The sequence below is a fragment of the Geotrypetes seraphini genome, chromosome 8, assembly GCF_902459505.1.
Source record: "Geotrypetes seraphini chromosome 8, aGeoSer1.1, whole genome shotgun sequence".
Taxonomy (NCBI): domain Eukaryota; kingdom Metazoa; phylum Chordata; class Amphibia; order Gymnophiona; family Dermophiidae; genus Geotrypetes; species Geotrypetes seraphini.
Genome location: NC_047091.1, coordinates 132,104,545 through 132,124,909, shown reverse-complemented (window position 1 = coordinate 132,124,909; position 20,365 = coordinate 132,104,545). Strand labels below are relative to the sequence as shown.

Genomic DNA, 20,365 nt, shown 5'->3' with positions numbered 1-20,365 from the left:
ACTGTGCTTTATCCCAGGACAAACAGAAGCATATTCCCACACATGGGTGACCTCCAAGCTAAGTAAAAAGGGATGGAGGGAAGTTGGCAATTTACGAAAAAAGATTTTGCAAAACAGATTGGCCAAAGTGGCCATCCCTCCTGGATAAAGTATCCAGACAGTAATGAGAGGTGAAAGTATGAACCGAGGACCAAGTGGCAGCCTTGCAGATTTCCTCAATAGGAGTTGATCTGAGGAAAGCTACAGATGCCGCCATAGCTCTAACTTTGTGGCCCGTCACTCGACCTTGCAGAGGAAGACCAGCCTGAGCATAGCAGAAAGAGATGCACGCAGCCATCCAGTTGGAGATGGTACGCTTCGAGATAGGACGTCCCAATCTGTTCGGATCAAAGGGGATGAAAAGTTGAGGAGATGTTCTGTGAAGTTGAGTGCATTGGAGATAGAAAGCCAAGGCACGTTTACAGTCCAAGGTATGAAAGGCCGCTTCTCCAGGATGAGAATGAGGCTTTGGAAAAAATACAGGTAGAACAATAGACTGATTGATGTGAAATTCTGAAACAACTTTAGGTAAGAATTTAGGATGAGTACGGAGGACCACCTTGTCATGGTGAAAAATTGTGAAAGGTGGATCCGCAACCAAAGCTTGTAACTCACTGACTCGTCGAGCAGATGTGAGGGCGATCAGGAACACAACCTTCCAAGTGAGATACTTGAGGTGAACTTTGTCAAGCGATTCAAAAGGAGGTTTCATCAGTTGAGCCAAAACAACATTGAGATCCCAAACCACTGGAGGTGGTTTAAGCGGTGGATGGAGATTAAGAAGTCCTTTCATGAAGCGAGAGACCATAGGGTGTGCAGAAAGAGGCTTTCCATCTAGAGGCTGATGAAAAGCAGCTATAGCACTAAGGTGGACTCAAATAGATGTAGTTTGAAGTCCAGAATGTGACAAGTGAAGCAAGTAGTCCAGAACAGATGCTAAGGAGGACGATATCAGTTGCAATTGACGTGTAGAACACCAAGCAGAAAATCTAGTCCATTTTTGGTCATAACATTGTCTAGTTGATGGCTTCCTGGAAGCAAGCAATATCTCTTGAACAGACTGAGAAAATTGAGGAAAGTCTGTTATGCAGAAAGGTATCAAGCTGTTAAGTGTAGAGACTGTAGATTGGGATGAAGCAAGGATCCGTGACTCTGCGTGAGTAGAGAAGGAAATACTGGTAGAAGGAGAGGCTCCCTGACGCTGAGTTGAAGTAGAAGGGAGAACCAAGGTTGTCTGGGCCACCGAGGAGCAATCAGAATCATGGTGGCATGTTCTGACTTCAGTTTGACTAGAGTCCTGAAAATCAGAGGAAACGGAGGAAAGGCATAAAGGAACTGATTCCTCCAGTCCAGTAGAAACGCATCCGCTTCGAGACGTTGAGGAGTGTAAATGTGGGAGCAAAATTGAGGCAGTTTGAAGTTGAGAGGTGACGCAAACATATCTATCTGTGGAGTTCCCCAACGGGCAAAGATTTGGCGAAGAGTAGGAGAATTGAGTGTCCATTCGTGAGGCTGTAGAAGGCGACTCAATTTGTCCGCCAAATAATTGTGTTGACCCTGAATATAAACAGCTCTGAGGTAGATGTTGTGAAGAATTGCCCAATGCCACAATTTCAGAGCTTCTTGACAGAGGGAGTGAGATCCCGTCCCTCCCTGTTTGTTTACATAATACATGGCTACTTGGTTGTCTGTACGTACAAGAATCACCATGTCATGAAGGAGATGTTGAAAGGCTTTGAGAGCATAGAATATCGCTCTGAGTTCCAACAGATTGATATGACACAGATAGTCTGCTGAAGTCCATAGACCTTGAGTGCGGAGACCGTCCACATGAGCCCCTCAAGCGTACGTTGATGAGTCGGTTGTGAGGACTTTTTGATGAGGAAGGTGGTGGAACAGCAAGCCTCTGGAAAGATTCGAAGAGAGCATCCACCAACGGAGAGACTTCCGCAATGAAGGAGTTACGGAAATCAGTTGAGATGGTGGATCCACGGTTTGCTGCCATTGGGATGCCAGTGTCCATTGAGGAATACGAAGGTGAAGTCTGGCAAAAGGAATCACATGAACCGTAGAAGCCATGTGACCGAGCAGAACCATCATCTTTCGTGCCGGTACGGAAGGAAGGTGGAAGACTTGACGAGAAATCTGAAGAAGTGCAGCCTGACGTGGTTGTGGAAGGTAGGCTCTCAGATTGATAGTGTCCAGAGTTGCTCCTATGAACTGGAGAGACTGAGAAGGAGTCAACTGAGATTTTGGAAAGTTTATGTGAAATCCCAAACTTTGAAGAAAAAGAATAGTCTATTGGGTCGCTGCAATAACCCCTGAAAAAGAGGGAGCTTTGATGAGCCAGTCGTCAAGGTATGGAAATACTTGGAGACCCTGGTTGCGAAGAGCTGCAGCTACCACCACCAGACATTTTGTGAAAACTCTGGGAGAAGCCAACCCGAAGGGGAGAACTCGGTACTGCAGATGAAGGCTTCCTACTTGAAATCTGAGGTACTTGCGAAATGCTGGATGAATAGGGATATGAGTATACGCCTCTTTGAGATCGAGGGAACACATCCAATCCCTTTGATCCATTAAGGAATATAAAGTCGGCAGAGTGAGCATTCGAAATTTCTCTTTGACTAGGTATTTGTTGAGAACTCTGAGATCTAGGATAGGTCGCAAATCCCCCGTCTTCTTGGGAACCAGAAAATAACGGGAGTAGAATCCCAAGTTCCGTTGGGCAAGAGGAATTTCCTCTACAGCTCGCAGGCGAAGAAGAGCCCGAGCTTCTTGAGGTAGAAGGGGAAGGTGCGACTGATTGGAAGGACACTCTCTTGGATGGCGATCTGGAGGCACCTGAAGGAACCGTAGAGAGTATCCCTCTCGTAGGATGGTAAGCACCCAGAGATCTGATGTGATGAGCTCCCACTGGTGATAAAAAGTGGAAAGACGACCCCCTATGGGAAGGGGAGAATTGGGAAACAGAGAAATTTGAATGCTCAGGCTGAGACTGTCAAAAAGACTGAACTGGTTTGGTGGCAACGGGAGTCTGAGACTTTTGTTGGTGCTGTTGCTGGGGAGGACGAGGAGGAGAAGGCCTGGAAAAAGCAGGAGTCGTTTTCTGAGGATAACGACGTGGAGTCTGTTTAAACCCTCTAGTTGGTGTAGATTTAGGTTTTGGGCGAATGAGGGAAGCAAAAGAGCGTTCATGTTCTGAGAGACGCTTAGTAGCTGCTTCAATAGAGTCATCAAATAATTTGTTCCCCTGACAAGGGAGATTCGCCAAACGATCTTGAAAGTTGGGATCCATATCTACAATGAGGAGCCATGCCAAACAACGCATGGCTACAGCAAAGGCAGAGACTCTAGAAGATAATTCAAATGCATCATAGGAGGCTTGTAACACGAAGAGTCTTAATTGAGCAAGTGTCTTGAGGATGAGTTTGAATTCTGAAAGACGAGTTGTGGATGGTAATATTTTTAGAAAATGGTTGAAATAAGATGTAAAAATGTAGTTGTAATTAAGAACTCTATTTGCCATCATAGAGTTCTGGTATAGAGGGCGACCAAACTTATCTATGGTACGACCTTCTCTGCCTGGAGGAACTGAAGCGTAGATTTTGGAAGGATGAGCTTTTTTAAGGATGATTCGACTACCAAGGATTGATGAGAAAGTTGTGACTTTTCAAACCCTTTACATGGAACAGTTCGATAACGGGATTCCAATTTAGATGGAATGGCAGTGATGGAATAAGGAGTCTCCATGTTACGAATAAAAGTTTGTTTGAGCACAGGAGTCATTGGTAATCGTAGGGACTCTTTAGGTGGATGAGGAAGCTCCATATCTGCTAGATACTCAGGAGTAAACTTAGAATCCGAATAGAGATCCAGTTTGAGAGCTTGTCCCATATCAAAGACAAATTTCGCAAAGGAAATGGATTTGAAATCAGATGCTTCCTCAGGAGACAAACTGCGAGATGTAGGAAGGAGAAGCCTCTCTAGAATATGGTGAGAGTGGTTCTGACTCAAGCCGTAAGGTTATAGAAGAAGCTGCACTATGTGGTGGAGTAAGAGAATGTTTTCTCTTGAGGCTCCTGGATGGAGAAGTACCAAGTGTACGTGGCACTGAATGAGTCGTAGTCTGAGGAGAAGTGTCTCGACAAGTTGGCTTCGACGGTGGAGTCTTCGAGAAGGACTTCGGGTCGATGCTCGGTGGTGTCGAGATCAGTGCTTCGACTTCGAAGAACGAGGCAGAGAAGTCTCGGTATCCAAAGCAGAGGACTCCCTTCGAACTTGGAAGCAAGATGTCCCATATGCTTCGACCAATGCTTCGGAGGAGGGGATTCCGGGGAAGAATCAGTGGAAGGTATCCTCTTCGGTGTCCGGGATCGGCCTTGAGGCACTGGAAGCTCTGGTTGGGTGACAGGCTGATCCACCCGAGGCAAGGTCAAAGACGGGACCAATTGAGCTACTAACGAGGAAATCTGAGTGGTCAAGATAGATTTGAGCATGTCCTCCAGCATCGGCACCGAGACAGAAGGTTCTGATCTTGTAGGTGCAGCAGTACACTCCGAAGAGGGCGACCTCGAAGGTGAGTATTCCCTTATCTTGGAGGTATGCTTACAAGATGGGCGTGAAGAGGACTCTGGTGGCTTCTTGGGTACGGCACCTGAAAGAGAACCAGGAGACTTACCACCCACTGAAGACTTCACCGATGTCATTGTTTTCGAGGGCACCGAAGTCGGCAAGGTCGAGGCCTTTGAGACCGAAGCTCCAGCTGGAGCCAAGGTCAAGGCCTTCGAGACCGTGGAGGTCGTGGTCGTCGGAGTCGAAGCTTTCGAGACCGGGGCAGCCGCCGAGGTCGAGGTCGTATCCGAGGATTGCTCCATGTCTCCAAACAGTTGAAAAAATTGGGCACACTGACGGTGAAAGGTTTTTGGAGTGAGAGTGAAGCAACGATAGAAACATAGAAATAGACGGCAGATAAGGGCCACGGCCCATCAAGTCTGCCCACTCCAGTGATCCTCCCTATCTATCTTTGCGGATAGATCCCACATGTCTATCCCATCTGGCCTTAAAATCCGCCACACTGGTGGCCTCAATAACCTGAAGTGGAAGACTATTCCAGCGATCAACCACCCTTTCAGTGAAGAAGAACTTCCTAGTGTCACTGTGCAGTTTCCCACCCCTGATTTTCCACGAATGCCCCCTTGTTGCCGCGGGACCCTTGAAGAAGAAAATGTCTTCTTCCACCTTGATGCGGCCCGTGAGATATTTGAATGTCTCGATCATATCTCCCCTCTCTCGACACTCCTCGAGTGAGTAGAGCTGCAAATTCCCCAACCGCTCCTCGTACGGGAGCTCCCTGAGTCCCGAGACCATCCTGGTGGCCATTCTCTGGACCGATTCCAGTCTCAGTACATCCTTGCGGTAATGCGGCCTCCAGAATTGCACACAGTACTCCAGGTGCGGTCTCACCATGGATCTATACAGTGGCACAATGACTTCAGGTTTACGGCTGACGAAACTCCTGCGTATGCAACCTATGATTTGCTTGCTTTGGATGAAGCTTGCTCCACTTGGTTTGCAGACTTCATGTCTTCCCTGACAATCACCCCCAAGTCTCTTTCTGCTTCAGTTCTTGTCAGGATCTCGCCATTTAGGGTGTAGATCTTGCATGGATTTTGGCTTCCCAGGTCCATGACTTTGCATTTTTTGGCATTGAAACTGAGTTGCCAGGACCTAGACCAGTGTTCCAGCAGAAGTAAGTCATGCACCATATCGTCTGTCATTGCTTTTTTGTCTGTTGTGCTTTTGCTCACTACATTGCTCAGTTTGGCATCATCGGCGAACAATGTTATTCTACCTCAGAGCCCTTCTGTCAAGTCTCTTATATAGATGTTGAACAAGATCGGGCCCAGGACGGAGCCCTGTGGCACTCCACTTATCACCTCCGACATCTCGGAGGGGGTGCCATTCACCATCACCCTCTGAAGCCTACCTCCAAGCCAGTTCCCAACCCATTTGGTTAGTGTGTCGCCCAAACCTAAAGAACTCATCTTGTTCAGCAACCTGCGGTGTGGCACGCTATCAAATGCTTTGCTGAAATCCAGGTAGACGATGTCCAGGGACTCACCAACATCCAGCTTCCTCGTCACCCAGTCAAAGAAGCCGATCAGGTTGGATTGGCAGGATCTCCCCTTAGTAAATCCATGTTGGCGGGGATCCCGCAGATTCTCCTCGTCCATGATCCTATCCAATTGGCGTTTGATTAGGGTTTCCATTAGTTTGCTCACTATTGAAGTGAGACTCACTGGTCTGTAGTTTGCCATCTCCATCCTGGAGCCTTTCTTGTGTAGTGGAATGACGTTAGCCATCTTCCAGTCCATCGGGACGTTACCTGTACTAAGGGAGAGATTGAAGAGCGCGGATAGTGGTTCCGCCAAGACATCACCCAACTCCCTGAGTACCCTAGGGTGTAGGTTGTCAGGCCCCATTGCCTTGTTGACCTTGATTTTTGACAGCTCGCAGTAGACGCTGCTGGGTGTAAATTTGAAATTCCTAAACGGGTCTACTGATTTAATCCTTGTCTGTGGCTGAGGGCCGATTCCTGGCGCCTCGCGGGTGAAGACTGAACAGAAGTATTCATTTAACAGTTGGGCCTTTTCCGAGTCCGTCTCTACATGGTCTCCGTCTGGTTTTCTGAGTCGTACTATTCCACCCGAGTTCTTTTTTCTGTCACTAATATACCTGAAGGATTTATCTCCCTTCTGGATGTTCTTTGCTAGAGACTCCTCCCTGCGGAATTTGGCCTCTCTAACTGCCACTTTGACGGCTCTTGATTTGGTCAGATAATCTACTCTGGAGTCCTGTGTCCCTGATTGTTTGTAAGAGATGAATGCTTTTTTCTTCTCTTTGATGAGGTCCGAGATCTCCATAGAGAACCACTGTGGCTTGTTGTTCCTACTCCGTTTGCTTACTGATTTAACATAGCGGTTTGTTGCTTCCTGTATGGTGGTTTTCAAAGTTGTCCACATTTCTTCCACGCTGTCGGTGTCTGCTTGGGTTTGTAGTGCCTGGTGAACGAAGTCTCCCATGTCTTGGAAGTTTGTGTCCTTGAACTTGAGAACCTTGGTCAGTGTGGTAGATTTCGTGAAACCTTTCCTGAGATTGAACCATATCATATTGTGGTCACTGGAGGCCAAAGTTTCACCCACCGAGACCTCTGCGATACTTTCACCATTGGTAAGTACCAGGTCCAAAATTGCCTGAACCCTTATTGGCTCAAATACCAGTTGCCTGAGTCCTGCTCCATTCAAAGAGTTTAATAGCTTCCTGCTACTGCCGGAAGCAGAGGAAAGCGTGACCCAATCCACATCGGGCATGTTGAAGTCACCTACCAATACTGTGTCCCCCCGCAAGGTGATATTCTCTATATCTCCGATTAATTCCAAATCTAGGACTTCTTGATGTTTTGGGGGTCTGTATACTACGCCAAGATACAGGCATTTGTCCTTCCCTCTGGCCAAATTTACCCAAAGGGATTCCCCAGTGTACTGTACATCTGTGATTCTGGTGACCTTAATGTCATCTTTAGTATATAATGCTACCCCACCTCCCATTTTGCCCTCCCTGTCCCGACGAAGCAAGTTGTAACCTGGTATGGCAATCTTCGGGTGAATGGGTCGGACCCAAGCACCGTAGACAGCGGCAGTGGGGATCGGTGACCGAAATCACACGATTACACCAACGACAACGTTTAAACCCGGTAAGAGGCTGGGACATAGAAAAAATAAAGTCCGTGTTGAACGGAAGGAGCAATTGGGCCTAGGCCCAAGGCTCACCGGCCGGACTAGTGAAGCAGTAAAATTAAAGAAAATTATTATTTTTTTTTTTTAAAAGAAGAAAGAAAGAAAAACGAGCACAGCGACCGAACTTTTGTGAAAAAAAGAAACAGCCGCGGTGAAGAGAAGGCAATATCGCTGCAGAGCCGAAGAAAAACGTGTCTTCTTGTCTCCGCGGAAAATAACGAACTGAGGATCCTCTCAGGAGATGCGCCCCCTAGTTCGGGCGGGAAGGCACTCACGCATGCGCAGTACAGTGCTCGAAAGATCGAGATCTTCAAGCAAGTTTGCTTTCGAGGCTGTCCGCTGCGGGGCTCTGTCGGTGATGTCACCCATGTGTGGGAATATGCTGCCTGCTTGTCCTGGGATAATGAATCCATGCAAATCAGCAAAAAAAACTGAATTTAAAGAAAATAAACATGAGCATATAAGACAAGCTCTTACTGTCTTGCATGTAGGAACACAACTGAGGAATTGGAGGGCAGTCCAGAGATGAGAGGAGCAAAAAAATGTAAATGTTTCCTACAAGAGATCTCGTGAGAAGGGATTGACTACCGAGAGTTCAGGAATAGAATGGCGTTGTACAAGAAATGTGGAATAACTTGTAAGTTTCATGACTCCACATCCATTCCTTTCTTGGTTGGACTGAAAAGAATTTTCCAGCACCCCCTCATATTCCCATAAACAAGAGGCCAATCGTGATCTGTGTGACCTAGCTCTTCCTTCCGCTGCACAATAAATGAGGGAACCTTTGAGGAACCAAGACTTCCCAGTAAATTACAGAGATGGGATATCATCACCTTCTTTCAGACCCCCACATGCCCCATCCACCTTTTTTTTTTCACAGCCCCTCTCGAGTCCCCATGCTCCAGGCCTCTTGTTCCCTGCACCCTCACCAGCTTCAGCTCATGGCACAAAGAGGAGCTACCCAGCAGGAAGCCTGGCTGCTTCCTGTTCCTCTGCTGTCCTAGGTCTGACTGTTCTTTTGGTGGCAGGAACAGCTGGGAACCAAGGCAGCAGAGTAGGAAGCAGCCCAATGTTTTGCTCGGCAACTCCTCCTTATACTGAAGCCAGAGAGGATGCAGGAAGACAGCAGGAAAGTAGACTGCACAGAATTCTGTACTCTGCAGAGGTGGTGAATTTTGCATGTGCAGTAGTATAGAATTCCTCCAGGAGTATAACTGCAAAATATAAAGATAGCAGATGTAAGTTTCCAAAACTGACATATTCCAAAAACTGACATATTCCAATCACTAAATTAAAAACTAACAAATGGAAAATAATGTGATGCCTTTTTATTTAACTACTTTATACATTTTTGGATTAGCTTTCGGAAGCCAAAATCCAGTGGTGTACTGGGGGTGGGGGGTCCTTCCCAGGTGCAGCCCATAAGGAGGTGCTCCCAGGTAAACATCATGGTCCGGGAACTTCACTGCTCTACTGGTGTCAGGCCTTCCTCTCTGCCAGGTCCTGCCTTCGCAAAAGCAGGAGGAAGGCCCAATGCTGGCAGAGCAGCAAGTTAAGGGTGCTGACGAGAGAATGCTCTGAACAGGCTTCTTAAAGCCTGCTGGGGCCCTTCCTCTGCCGCATCACTGATGATGCAGCAGAGAAGCCCTGGAGGAGCAGGCTACAAAAAATCTCATGGTGGGCTAGGAAGGGAGGTTGGTTAGGTCCAGAAGTGCTGCACAATGGGATGGGATGGGATGGATGGAAAGCTGCTGCATGGTGGGGGGGGGGGGGGGGAAAGAAGAGAGGAAGAATTGTTGGACATGAGCTGGAGAAGAGGAAGGGATACGCAACATGACATGTATGGAGAAGGAAAAATGTTGGACATAGGATGAAGGGCAGGGAGTGATAGTTCATGGGGAGAAAGAAGGTTTGACCAGGGGCACAAGGCAGGGAGAGATGGTAGACGTGGGAAAGAAACAGAAATGTTGGATATGGCAGTGGAAGGTAAGGTACAGAGAGAAAAGATGGATGGTGAGGACGGAAAAAGAAGAAAACATCAAATGGGCAGGAGACCCTGACGAGCGAGTTAACAGAAGACAAACAGAAACTAGAGCCTGGGACCAACATGATTTGAATAATAAAATGTAATGTAATGTAATTTATTTCTTATATACCGCTACATCCGTTAGGTTCTAAGCGGTTTACAGAAAATATACATTAAGATTAGAAATAAGAAAGGTACTTGAAAAATTCCCTTACTGTCCCGAAGGCTCACAATCTAACTAAAGTACCTGGAGGGTAATAGAGAAGTGAAAAGTAGAGTTAGAGGAAAAATAAAAATAAAATAAACATTTTAACAAGACAGCATTGATCTAAATACTTTGGAAGGTAGAAGAGAGGAGAGAAAGGAAAAATGACCAGACAACAAACGGAAAAAATCATTTTATTTTCTATTTTGTGATTACAATATGTCAGATTTGAAGTGTGTATCCTGCCAACAGAGAGAGGAAATGTATGTTTTGTTTAAACCAAAGCGCTGGCGTGGGGATTGGATAGGTTGTAACCCTATGTAGCGTTGTATTGTAACATTATGAATGTTAAACTGTAACTCCTCATTCTGAGCTCTCTCTAGGGAGGACGGGATATAAAAAATAAATAAAATTACTAAAATATTTTTTATAATGAGGGGGGGGGATGTTAAAAATTACCGGCCCCAGGTGTAGCATACGCTAGGTCCGGCACTACCAAAATCTCATTTCTTGGATCAAAACAGTATAGCATAACACTCTCATGACCTGATGGGGAGGTGGTTTTGGCCTCCAAAAGCTAGAAAATTGGTCAAAAAAACCGTATTTAGTACAATGTCACCTCATTTTCCCTCCATCGATGCCTCCCCCTACCTGTCTACTCCCCATCCATCATTGCTGCTGTCCCTGTATTTCCCTCCCCCCTCCTGTACTGCTCGTGCCTGTCTTCTAACCCTATCTGTCTCTGTCATGCAATTTCCCCACTAACGCCACTGCAGGTTTTCGGTTGAGGGCAAAGGGATGCTCTGCGGAATTGGTCGACTGCAGCCAATCAGCAGCGATACCAAGTTTGACGGTGCCGAGGGCCAAACATTTCTCGGCGACTAGCCCAATTACGAAGAGAAGCTCCGAGCACCAGAGCGGAGAAAAGAACACTTCCCAGACTCCTCTTCGCCTTTTACGCCATTAGTACGTCGCTTCCGGTAGAAGTGCTCAGGGCTGACCATGGACGTTGCAGGGCAGGACAGTGACTGGCGCAGCGCGGCCTTCCGACAGAAACTGGTCAGTCAGATGTAAGTAAAAGTCCTGAGACTCGGGAAACAGTCCTGAGTAGGCCGTAGCCGGGGGCTTGCTTGTGCTTCGGTAGGAGGTGTAGGGGGTGTGCGCAGGCAGGGACTCCGGGGAAGGTGGAGAAGCGGGACCTGCTCTTCCTTGTGCGCGCGCTGTGAGAAGGGGAGGGGAGTGTAGGAGATGCTATGGGAAGAAATGTGTTTCCTTGCCTGTAACTGTAGTTCTCCGTTGACAGTTGATCTTCTAGCCACACATGTGATGACGTCACGGGCGACGGCGCTGACCCGGAATGATAGCCAACTGAGAAAGCTGTAAAAAAAAACCTTTTGCGCAGGAGTAGCCGTTCCTGCCACTGTAGTACTGTATAAATGTGCCCTCGCCACACACCCCAGTCAGTTGTGTGTGAAGCATGGGATAACTAGGGAGGGCAGGTGGGTTGTGTGGCTGGAAAATAAACTGTCCCTGGAGAACTACAGTTACAGGTAAGGAAACTTATATTTCTCCATGGACAGTGATCCTTCTAGCCACACATTGTGATGACTCCCAAGCTATAAAGAGGTAACAGTTACCTTAAAAAAAAAAAAGCTGACAATGTATTTAAAAGTAACTGTTATCTGAAGTGGAGAGTTGTGCATCGGAAAATTGATTGAAGTACTGCAGAACCAAAATTGGAATATGTCCTAGATGCTTGGTCTTCTAGGCAGTAACACTTTAAAAAAGTATGAATGGACAACCAGGTTGCTGCTGTGCAGATATCCTGTAAAGACGCCCTTTGAAGATGAGCTGTTGTGTTTGCCACAGAATATAGTCTGAGCTGTAATATGAGGTACCGAAGTGCTTGTAGTGTTAGGTCTTAACAAAACTTTATACACTGAGCAATCCATATCGATATTGTGCGTTTCAACACTGGTATGTGAGGAGGCTGGGTCTTGTAAGACAAGAATAGTTGAGGAGATCAAAAAGGAAACTTGGTTCAACAGATGTAGATTTCCTGAGCCTTTTTACAGTCCAAACAGTGAAGAAAACAAACAACAACTTTATTTTTCTATACCGCCATAGTCAAACTGACTTCTAGGCAGTTAACTTAGAAAGAAGGCTGGACAATCAGCGAATTACAAAATGCAAGAAGAAGGATGTACGGTAGGATCTGTTTGTTAGAAGGCGGTGGTGGACAGAAAATTGACAGTACAATTGTCTGATTAATATGGTATTGAGAAACTACCCTATTTTTTCCCCCTCCATAAGACGCACCTGACCATAAGACGCACCCTAGATTTAGAGTAGGAAAACAAAGAAAAAAACATTCTGAACCAAACTGTATACTAATATATACCAGGCTCTACACCTAGCCCCCCTCACTCCCTGCCAGGCTTTGCATCCTTGCCCCCCTCTCCTCTGCATCATTTTACTAACTGAAATCTATTTAAAATACACATGATGTTGGACCTTACAAAGGCTACTGAGGTCTATTTAGTAAAAATATACGAAAAAGCCTGTCTTACTGGAATGTTTGACGGAGTGCCGAGCTTCTCCAGGGTGGGGGGAGGGGAAGAAGCAAGGCAGGGACTGCTACCGACTTGGCCATTAGCTGTAAAGGCTGAAAGAGGGAAGGAAGGAGCTGCGGGAGCCTAAGTCAGAACCAGTCCTGGGATTCAAGCACAGTCTCCCCCCAGATCAGATCTGAGCCAGCACCAAACACAAGCCAGGCACCATCTCTATTTTTCCTTCATACTCTTTCTGATTGGCGTAGTTCTTGCTTAAGGTTATCAGGAATACCCTTCCTCCAAACTGAGACCCAAATTTATCTTTAACGGCAACATTCTTTTCAGGAGCCGCCACTTCCTGCTTGTGCTGGTTGCTGGACAGTAGCCTCCTCATGATGTCGGGGCCCGTGGCGGACAAGCGTGTTCCTATATGGGCCTGTATGCCGTTAGTTCTTGGCACCCATGCAGGAGCGCGCTTGTGCGTCGCTGGCCCCAACATCATGAGGAGGCTGCAGTCTAGCGACCAACACAATTTAAAGGTAGCGGGGTGTGTGTTGTATATTCGCTCCATAAGATGCACCACATTTTGGGGGGGAAAAAGTGCGTCTTATAGAGCGAAAAATACGGTACTTTAGGAAGGAATCTTGGATGGGTATGTAAAAGAATCTTGTCATGAAGAATCTGCATATAAGGAGAATAATAAACCAAGGCATAAAGTTCTACAATTCTGCATTCAGATGTAATAGCAATTAAGAATAAAGTCTTCCCCGTCAAGAACTTCAGCTCTGAAGAATGCAGAGGTTCAAAAAGGTGATGCATAAGGCTGAGATGTGCATAAGGTGATTCATTCTTCAGAGCTGAAGTTCTTGACGGGGAAGACTTTATTCTTAATTGCTATTACATCTGAATGCAGAATTGTAGAACTTCATGCCTTGGTTTATTATTCTCCTTATATGCAGATTCTTCATGACAAGATTCTTTTACATACCCATCCAAGATTCCTTCCTAAAGTACCGTATTTTTCGCTCTATAAGACGCACTTTTTCCCCCCCAAAATGTGGTGCATCTTATGGAGCGAATATACAACACACACCCTGCTACCTTTAAATTGTGTTGGTCGCTAGACTACATTTAAATCCCAGGCAGGAGTTGGAGGTCTGAACGGTGGATGCAACCTAATAAGAAATCTCTTTACAACAGGATATAAGGGTAAAGCCATCTATTGGGTCATGGAAAATAGACAGGTGAGTCCGTATGGAATTAAAATTGAGGCCTGCAGATTTTAGATGAAGCTGGTAACCTAACACTTGAGGTACAAATGTAATTTCTGGGGAGAATTGATTACGGGTGAGAAAAACGGGACCACTGACTTATTAGGTTGTCTATACTATAAAGTCGCCATCTGGTGTGGCCCCACTTTATCTTGTTGACAGATTTGTTTTTATGACACATGAGAAGAGTAGAAAATCTCATGCCCTATTTACATTTTCTTCAGTTAAGGGGTGTAAAAGTAAGAAACATCGTCACTTTCTTATCAAGCAGCTCATAGCGATAAAGATTTTCGCCCATTATTGATTAGATCTACATCTTACACACATTATAGAAAACTACTGAAGACTTTTCTTTTTTCCAAATTTTTGATTAACTAATTTATATGTACTTACATTTTCTTTTATTTTGTATTTTCTCATAGCATAATCTTTTGTTAACTGCATTGAACTTAAGGTTATGCGGTCTAGAAATTTGTTATTATGTTATGTTATGAGATTTCTCTAACCCCCGTACTACTAGACATACGAAGGGAGATAAATGTTTCAGAATGCGAAGCTCAGCACTCATATCGTTGTGCATCAATTTCATTATACACAATATTATACACAGAATTTTCATCCCTTGTCACTAAACATTCCAATTCTACCAGCTTTAGTCTCATATCTGCAATGGTGGCTCAATCTTCACAATGTTTCTCAGGGAGTTCCTTTTCAGTCCCCTCTTCCATCAACAGTAGTAACCACAGATGATTCCAAAAAGGGCTGGGGAGCCCATCTTCATCAGTGGAAAACACAAGGTTGTTGGCCTCCACACTTTCGACTTCTCAGCATAAATCTCCTATCAGAAAAGCTCTCTAAGCTTTCCATTATCATCTGACCAACCAGCTCATTCACATTTGAACCGACAATCAAGTAGCAATGTTCTATGTCAGGTGTGTCAAAGTCCCTCTTCGAGGGCTGCAATCCAGTCGGGTTTTCAGGATTTCCCCAATGAATATGCATGAGATCTATTTGCATGCACTGCTTTCATTGTATGCTAATAGATCTCATACATATTCATTGGGATAATCCTGAAAACCTGACTGGATTGCGGCCCTCACGGAGGGACTTTGACACCCCTGTTCTATGTGAACAAACAAGGAGGCATGGGATCTGAAACACTTTGTAAGGAAGCACTTTGTATTTGGAAACTGACTTCAGTTGGGCTCTCGTCTCATAAACTCTTATCTTCCAGGCTCCCAGAATGGGATAGCAGACAGTCTTGGTTGCCAACTGGGAGCCAATGCAACCTACAGTAATAAGGAGTTACATGGTCGTACTTTCTCAAGCCATTAATCATCCTTACTGCTGTATTTTGAACCAAAGTCAGCCTAGCCAAGTTTTTCTTAGTGCTTGTCAAATATACAATGTTACAGTAATCTAAAATACTCAAAAGTAGTGTCTGGACTAAAAGCGTGAAGGCAGTAGTATCGAAGTAGGATCTGATGGTGCAAAGTTTCCACAAGGTATAGTAACCCTTCTGAACTACTGCATCTATCTGATATTTAATGGTCAAGCACTGGTCAAGAACCACTCCCAAGATTTTAGTTGTAGAACTTATTGTAAATGATACTGAATTGATCTTAATTAATGGTTCTAAGATAATCCTTTGAGATGACACAAAAAAGAATTTAGTCTTTTCCTGATTTAGTTTCAGCTTGTATTCTTGTATCCAGGATTCCAATTGAGTACTATTAGATAACGTATTACAACAAGGAATAACTATTGTAATATCGTCAGCATAGCTGAACAACCTCAAACCCATTTTACTCATTTAATAGCCCAATGAGAGGAGATACACATTAAAAAGTGTAGGGGACTCCACACGGGTTCTTCCAAATTACTGAAAAAGCATCCTTAAATTTAACCTGATAAAGTCTTGATTCCAAGAATCCTTTAAACCATGAGAGTACTTTACCCTGGATTCTTAAAGAATCCAAAAATTCAAGCAATTTACAATGATCTATTAAATCAAAGGTGCTGCTCAAATCAAACTGAAGCACTAACACATTACTTCCCTTGCTTAAAAGGCTGTTTAGATGGTCCAGGAGTGAAGCTAATACCATCTCTGTACTATAATGAGATCTAAAACCTGATTGAGAATCATGCAGCAGGGAATGAGATTCCAAATATTTTGGTTAGGAAGTTGCAGTTTTCCATGATCCGATAGTGACAACCTTATATTTAGATTAAAGATTTCTTTTGGTCGCCTATAAGGTGAACTCCAAATGAGTTTGATTCTCCTGGAGCCTTCATGTAAAGGAAGTACTATACTCCTCTTTTGGAAAATTCAGTTACTTTAAGACTTAAATTTTCTGCACTAGGATCTTTTGTTTTTTTAGATGTAGGAATCTGTAAGGCTTCTAACAGTCATCAAAAACTGGATAAGAGGTATCTTCAGGTTGAGAAATGCGCATTGTCTCCAGCGGAGAAGAGTCTGATGGTAATCGATAAAGCGTTTAATCAAAAATTTGAATAAACAATAAACTTTCTTTCCCCAGGAGATATAGGTTGAGATGCAGCCTCTGACATTACTGTTGGATTGTGTACCGAGCTTGAAGGGGAAGATATTGAACGTGATTGATGTCTGTTAAGAACATAAGAATTGCTGCTGCTGGGTCAGACCAGTGATCTAGTTTCAAGTTTATTTAAATTCTTTGATTTACTCGCATACTCCAAATCCAATGCGATTTACATAAGTTAAGCATTAGTTTAAAATAAAAACACACAAACATAACAATTAATACTAGTTATAATAATACATTTAGGGAAATCGGGACCGAAAACAGTTGGCTTAAATACAATTCTGAAAAAAAGGAAGGTCTCGAGACACAAAAGGTTGGGGAACCAAAACCTGCTTGATTATAAAGATCGTCTTCCTAGTCTATTGTAACTTAGAATAAATCCATTAAAAAGCGTCCTTAAATAACCAACTCTTTAGGAGACTTTTAAACTTGCTCAGTAATTTTTCTTCTCTTATATTAAGTGGAAGTGAGTTCCAAATTTGAGGGGCTGTAACCGAAAAGATCATATCTCTCCTAGAATATATAATTTTTAATGAAGGAACTACCAGTAAAGATTTATCATCCGATCTTAAAGATTTTATGGGGGCATACGGTATTAGATATCTTTCTAAGAATGTAGGGGCTTTGTTTATAAGTATTTTATGTGTAAGTAATGCTATTTTGTATGTGATTCTGTAGTTTACTGGTAACCAATGTTTTTCCTTTAGAAGTGGTGTTACTTGATCAAATTTTTTTCTTTTTTGTAATTATTTTTATTGCAGTATTTTGCAGAATTTGTAATCTGCGTATTTCTTTTAAAGTGGACCCTTTGTACAGGGCATTGCAATAATCAATTTTTGATATGACTAATGAGTGTATTAATATATTTAATGATGATTCATCAAGGAAAGCAGATAATGATCTGATTAGTCTTAACCTATAGAAGCAGGTTCTTACAAGTGCACTGATTTGCTCATGGTAACTAAGCTTACCTTAGTGACTGTTTTAAGTTTAGTTGTGTTCATAATTATATTGGTTCCTAATTTCTGCCCCTCCCTACATGGAAAAAGCATAGTTTCTGTTTTAGCTGTATTGAGCGACAGCTTGTTGTCATGTAACCATCTAGCTATTTTTGAAAGTTTCTCATTCATTTCTGTGATTTCTACTTCTGAACTACTATCTCACTCGGTGGCCCTTAGGTCAAAGACCAGTGCCCTAACTGAAACTAGCTTTACCTGCGTACTTTCTGGTTCAGCAGGAACTTGTCTAACATTGTCTTGAATCCCTGGAGGGTGTTTTCCCCTATAACAGCCTATGGAAGAGCGTTCCAGTTTTCTACCACTCTCTGGGTGAAGAAGAATTTCCTTACGTTTGTATGGAATCTAACCCCTTTTAACTTTAGAGAGTGCCCTCTTGTTCTCCCTACTTTGGAGAGGGTGAACAACCTGTCTTTATCTACTAAGTCTATTCCCTTCATTATCTTGAATGTTTCGATCATGTCCCCTCTGTCTCCTCTTTTCAAGGGAGAAAAGGCCCAGTTTCTCTAATCTCTCACTGTACGGCAACTCCTCCAGTCCCTTAACCATTTTAGTCGCTCTTCTCTGGACCTTTTCAAGTAGTACTGTGTCCTTCTTCATGTATGGCGGCCAGTGCTGGACGCAGTATTCCAGGCCTTCCAGGTATTCCATGGCCTGGTAAAGTGGAGCAGTTCAGCTATAGCCCCTTTCAATTCCTTGATTACTCTCGGATGGATGCCATCCAGTCCCGGGGATTTATCATTTTTAAGCCTAGCAATCTGCCTGCATACCTCTTCTAGACTGACCGTCAACCCTATCAGTTTCCCGTCTTCATTTCCTGTGTATAGCCTGCTGGCTTCTGGTATGTTGCGTGTATCCTCTTCGGTAAATACAGACGCAAAAAATGTGTTCAGTTTGTCGGCGATGGCTTTGTCCTCCTTTAGCACTCCCTTTATTCCATGATCATCCAATGGCCCCACCGCTTCCTTCGCAGGTTGTTTCCCCTTAATATATCGAAAGAACGGCTTGAAGTTTTTTTGCCTCCTTGGCTATTTCTTCTTCATCTCTTTTGGCCCCTCTTACCGCCTTGGGGCACCTGCTTTGTCCTTTTTCCAGTTTTCGTCCGTTTTTGACCTTTTCCATTCCTTAAATGAAGTCTTCTTGTCTCTGATCGCTTCCTTCACCGCTACAGTGAGCCACGCCGGTTCCTTGTTCTTTTTCCTCTTGTATCCCTTGTTGATATGCGGTATATATAGATTTTGCGCTTCTATGACTGTGTCCTTAAAAAGGGACCATGCTTGCTCTAGTGTTTTTACAGTTCTTATCCTCTTCTTAATCTTATTCCCCACCATGAATCTCATCCCTTTGTAATTCCCTTTTCGGAAGTTCAGTGCCATGGCCATCATTCTGGATCGATGTTTTGCCTTTGTGTCCAGGTTGAAGCGGATCATATTGTGATCACTGCTTTCCAGCGTCTCGTATTTTTTTGACAAGTTGTTCCAGGAAATAATCGCCTACAGCATCCAGGAACTTGTTCTCCCTCCTGCAGCCGGAGATACCTAAGTTCCAGTCTATCCCCGGATAATTGAAGTCACCCATTATCACTGCGTTGCCTCCTTTGCAGTTGCATTTAATCTCATCCGTCATTTCTCCATCAATTTCTTCGGACTGCCCTGGGGGTCGATAGTAGATGCCGATCTTCATTTCCTTTCCATTTGTTCCCGGAATTTTGACACATAGAGACTTACCTTATTTTTCGTTTCCGGCATGTTCTCTCCGGTAGACTCAATTCCCTCTTTTGATGTATAGGGCAATACCCCCACCTTTTTGATCTACTCTGTCTCTGCGGTATAAATTGTATCCCAGTAGCATAGTGTCCCAGACGTTTTCCTCATTCCACCATGTTTCCGTGATGCTGATGATGTCAAGGTTATCTTTTTGTGCCGTAGCTTCCAATGCCCCGATCTTATTCCTTAGGCTCCTTGCGTTTGTGTACATACACTTGAGTTTGCGGCCTGTTACTTTTTTGCATTTCCTTCCCTCTAGTGTCCCTTTCGATCCATCAGGGTTTCTGTCTTGCCTATGATCCGATGAGTCTTCCCTGCTATCTTCCTACTCGGTATCCTCTGGGTATACCGATTCCTGAACCATCGACTCTTGGTCAACTGTCAGCTTTCCCCTTCTTCCTAGTTTAAAAACTTCTCAATTTCTCTCTTAATGTTGCTTGCAGGTAGCCTTGTTCCGTCTCTGCTGAGGTGGAGTCCATTGTTTCTGAATAGCTTGCTCTTCCCTCAGATCATTGTCCAGTTGCACACAAAGTGGAATCCTTCTTCCTCACACCAGCGCCTCATCCATACATTGAGTGCTTGCAGCTTCGTCTGCCACTTCTCGTCAGTCCTGGGTACTGGCAGGATCTCTGAGAACACTACCGTCGGTGTTTTATTCTTCAGCTTCCCTCCTAGCATTTGGAATTGGTCCTTCAGTCCTTCCCTGTTATAGTTCCTTTTGCTCACGTTGTTATGAGATGGTTCGTCTGTATGGCTCTGTGAATACAATTTGTGCAGACTGGAGAACTGCAGGAGATGGAAGTGGCTGTTGGACACTAGATTGATTGTTCAACCACTTCTGAAAAAGCTGCATCAGTTGGGAAGAGAAGTCGCGAGGAAGCGATGACATCTGAGCACTAACAACTAGCCCTCTGCTGTCTATCATCACCTCGAGAAGATGCTGAAGTACCGGAGAAGGTGGAGCGATCCGTATGTGAAGAGCTAGTGAGTGCCCTGTGATGAAAAAGAAGAGTCTCCCTCTGGAGAGTGACTATATCGACGTCAACACTTTGAATGGCTTGCGGATTGGCTCCGTTTCCCAGCATGACATTTATGACACCGATGCTGATGAGAAGCTTTTGATTAGC

At 44.4% G+C, this 20,365-nt stretch overlaps 1 protein-coding gene across 4 annotated transcripts in view; it reads left to right on the top strand.

Moving 5' to 3' along the window:
- MED15 (mediator complex subunit 15) overlaps positions 1-20,365 on the top strand; it is a 161,379-nt gene that overhangs the window by 3,337 nt on the left and 137,677 nt on the right. For 2 of the 4 annotated variants that reach the window (XM_033953768.1, XM_033953765.1), the window contains exon 2: positions 10,846-11,139. In XM_033953768.1, the coding sequence (XP_033809659.1) occupies positions 11,072-11,139 (68 nt within the window). In that variant the 5' untranslated portion in view covers positions 10,846-11,071. Of the gene's footprint in view, positions 1-8,342; positions 8,476-10,845; positions 11,140-20,365 lie in introns of those variants that run through there. The other 2 variants (XM_033953766.1, XM_033953767.1) reach the window with 2 other exon arrangements.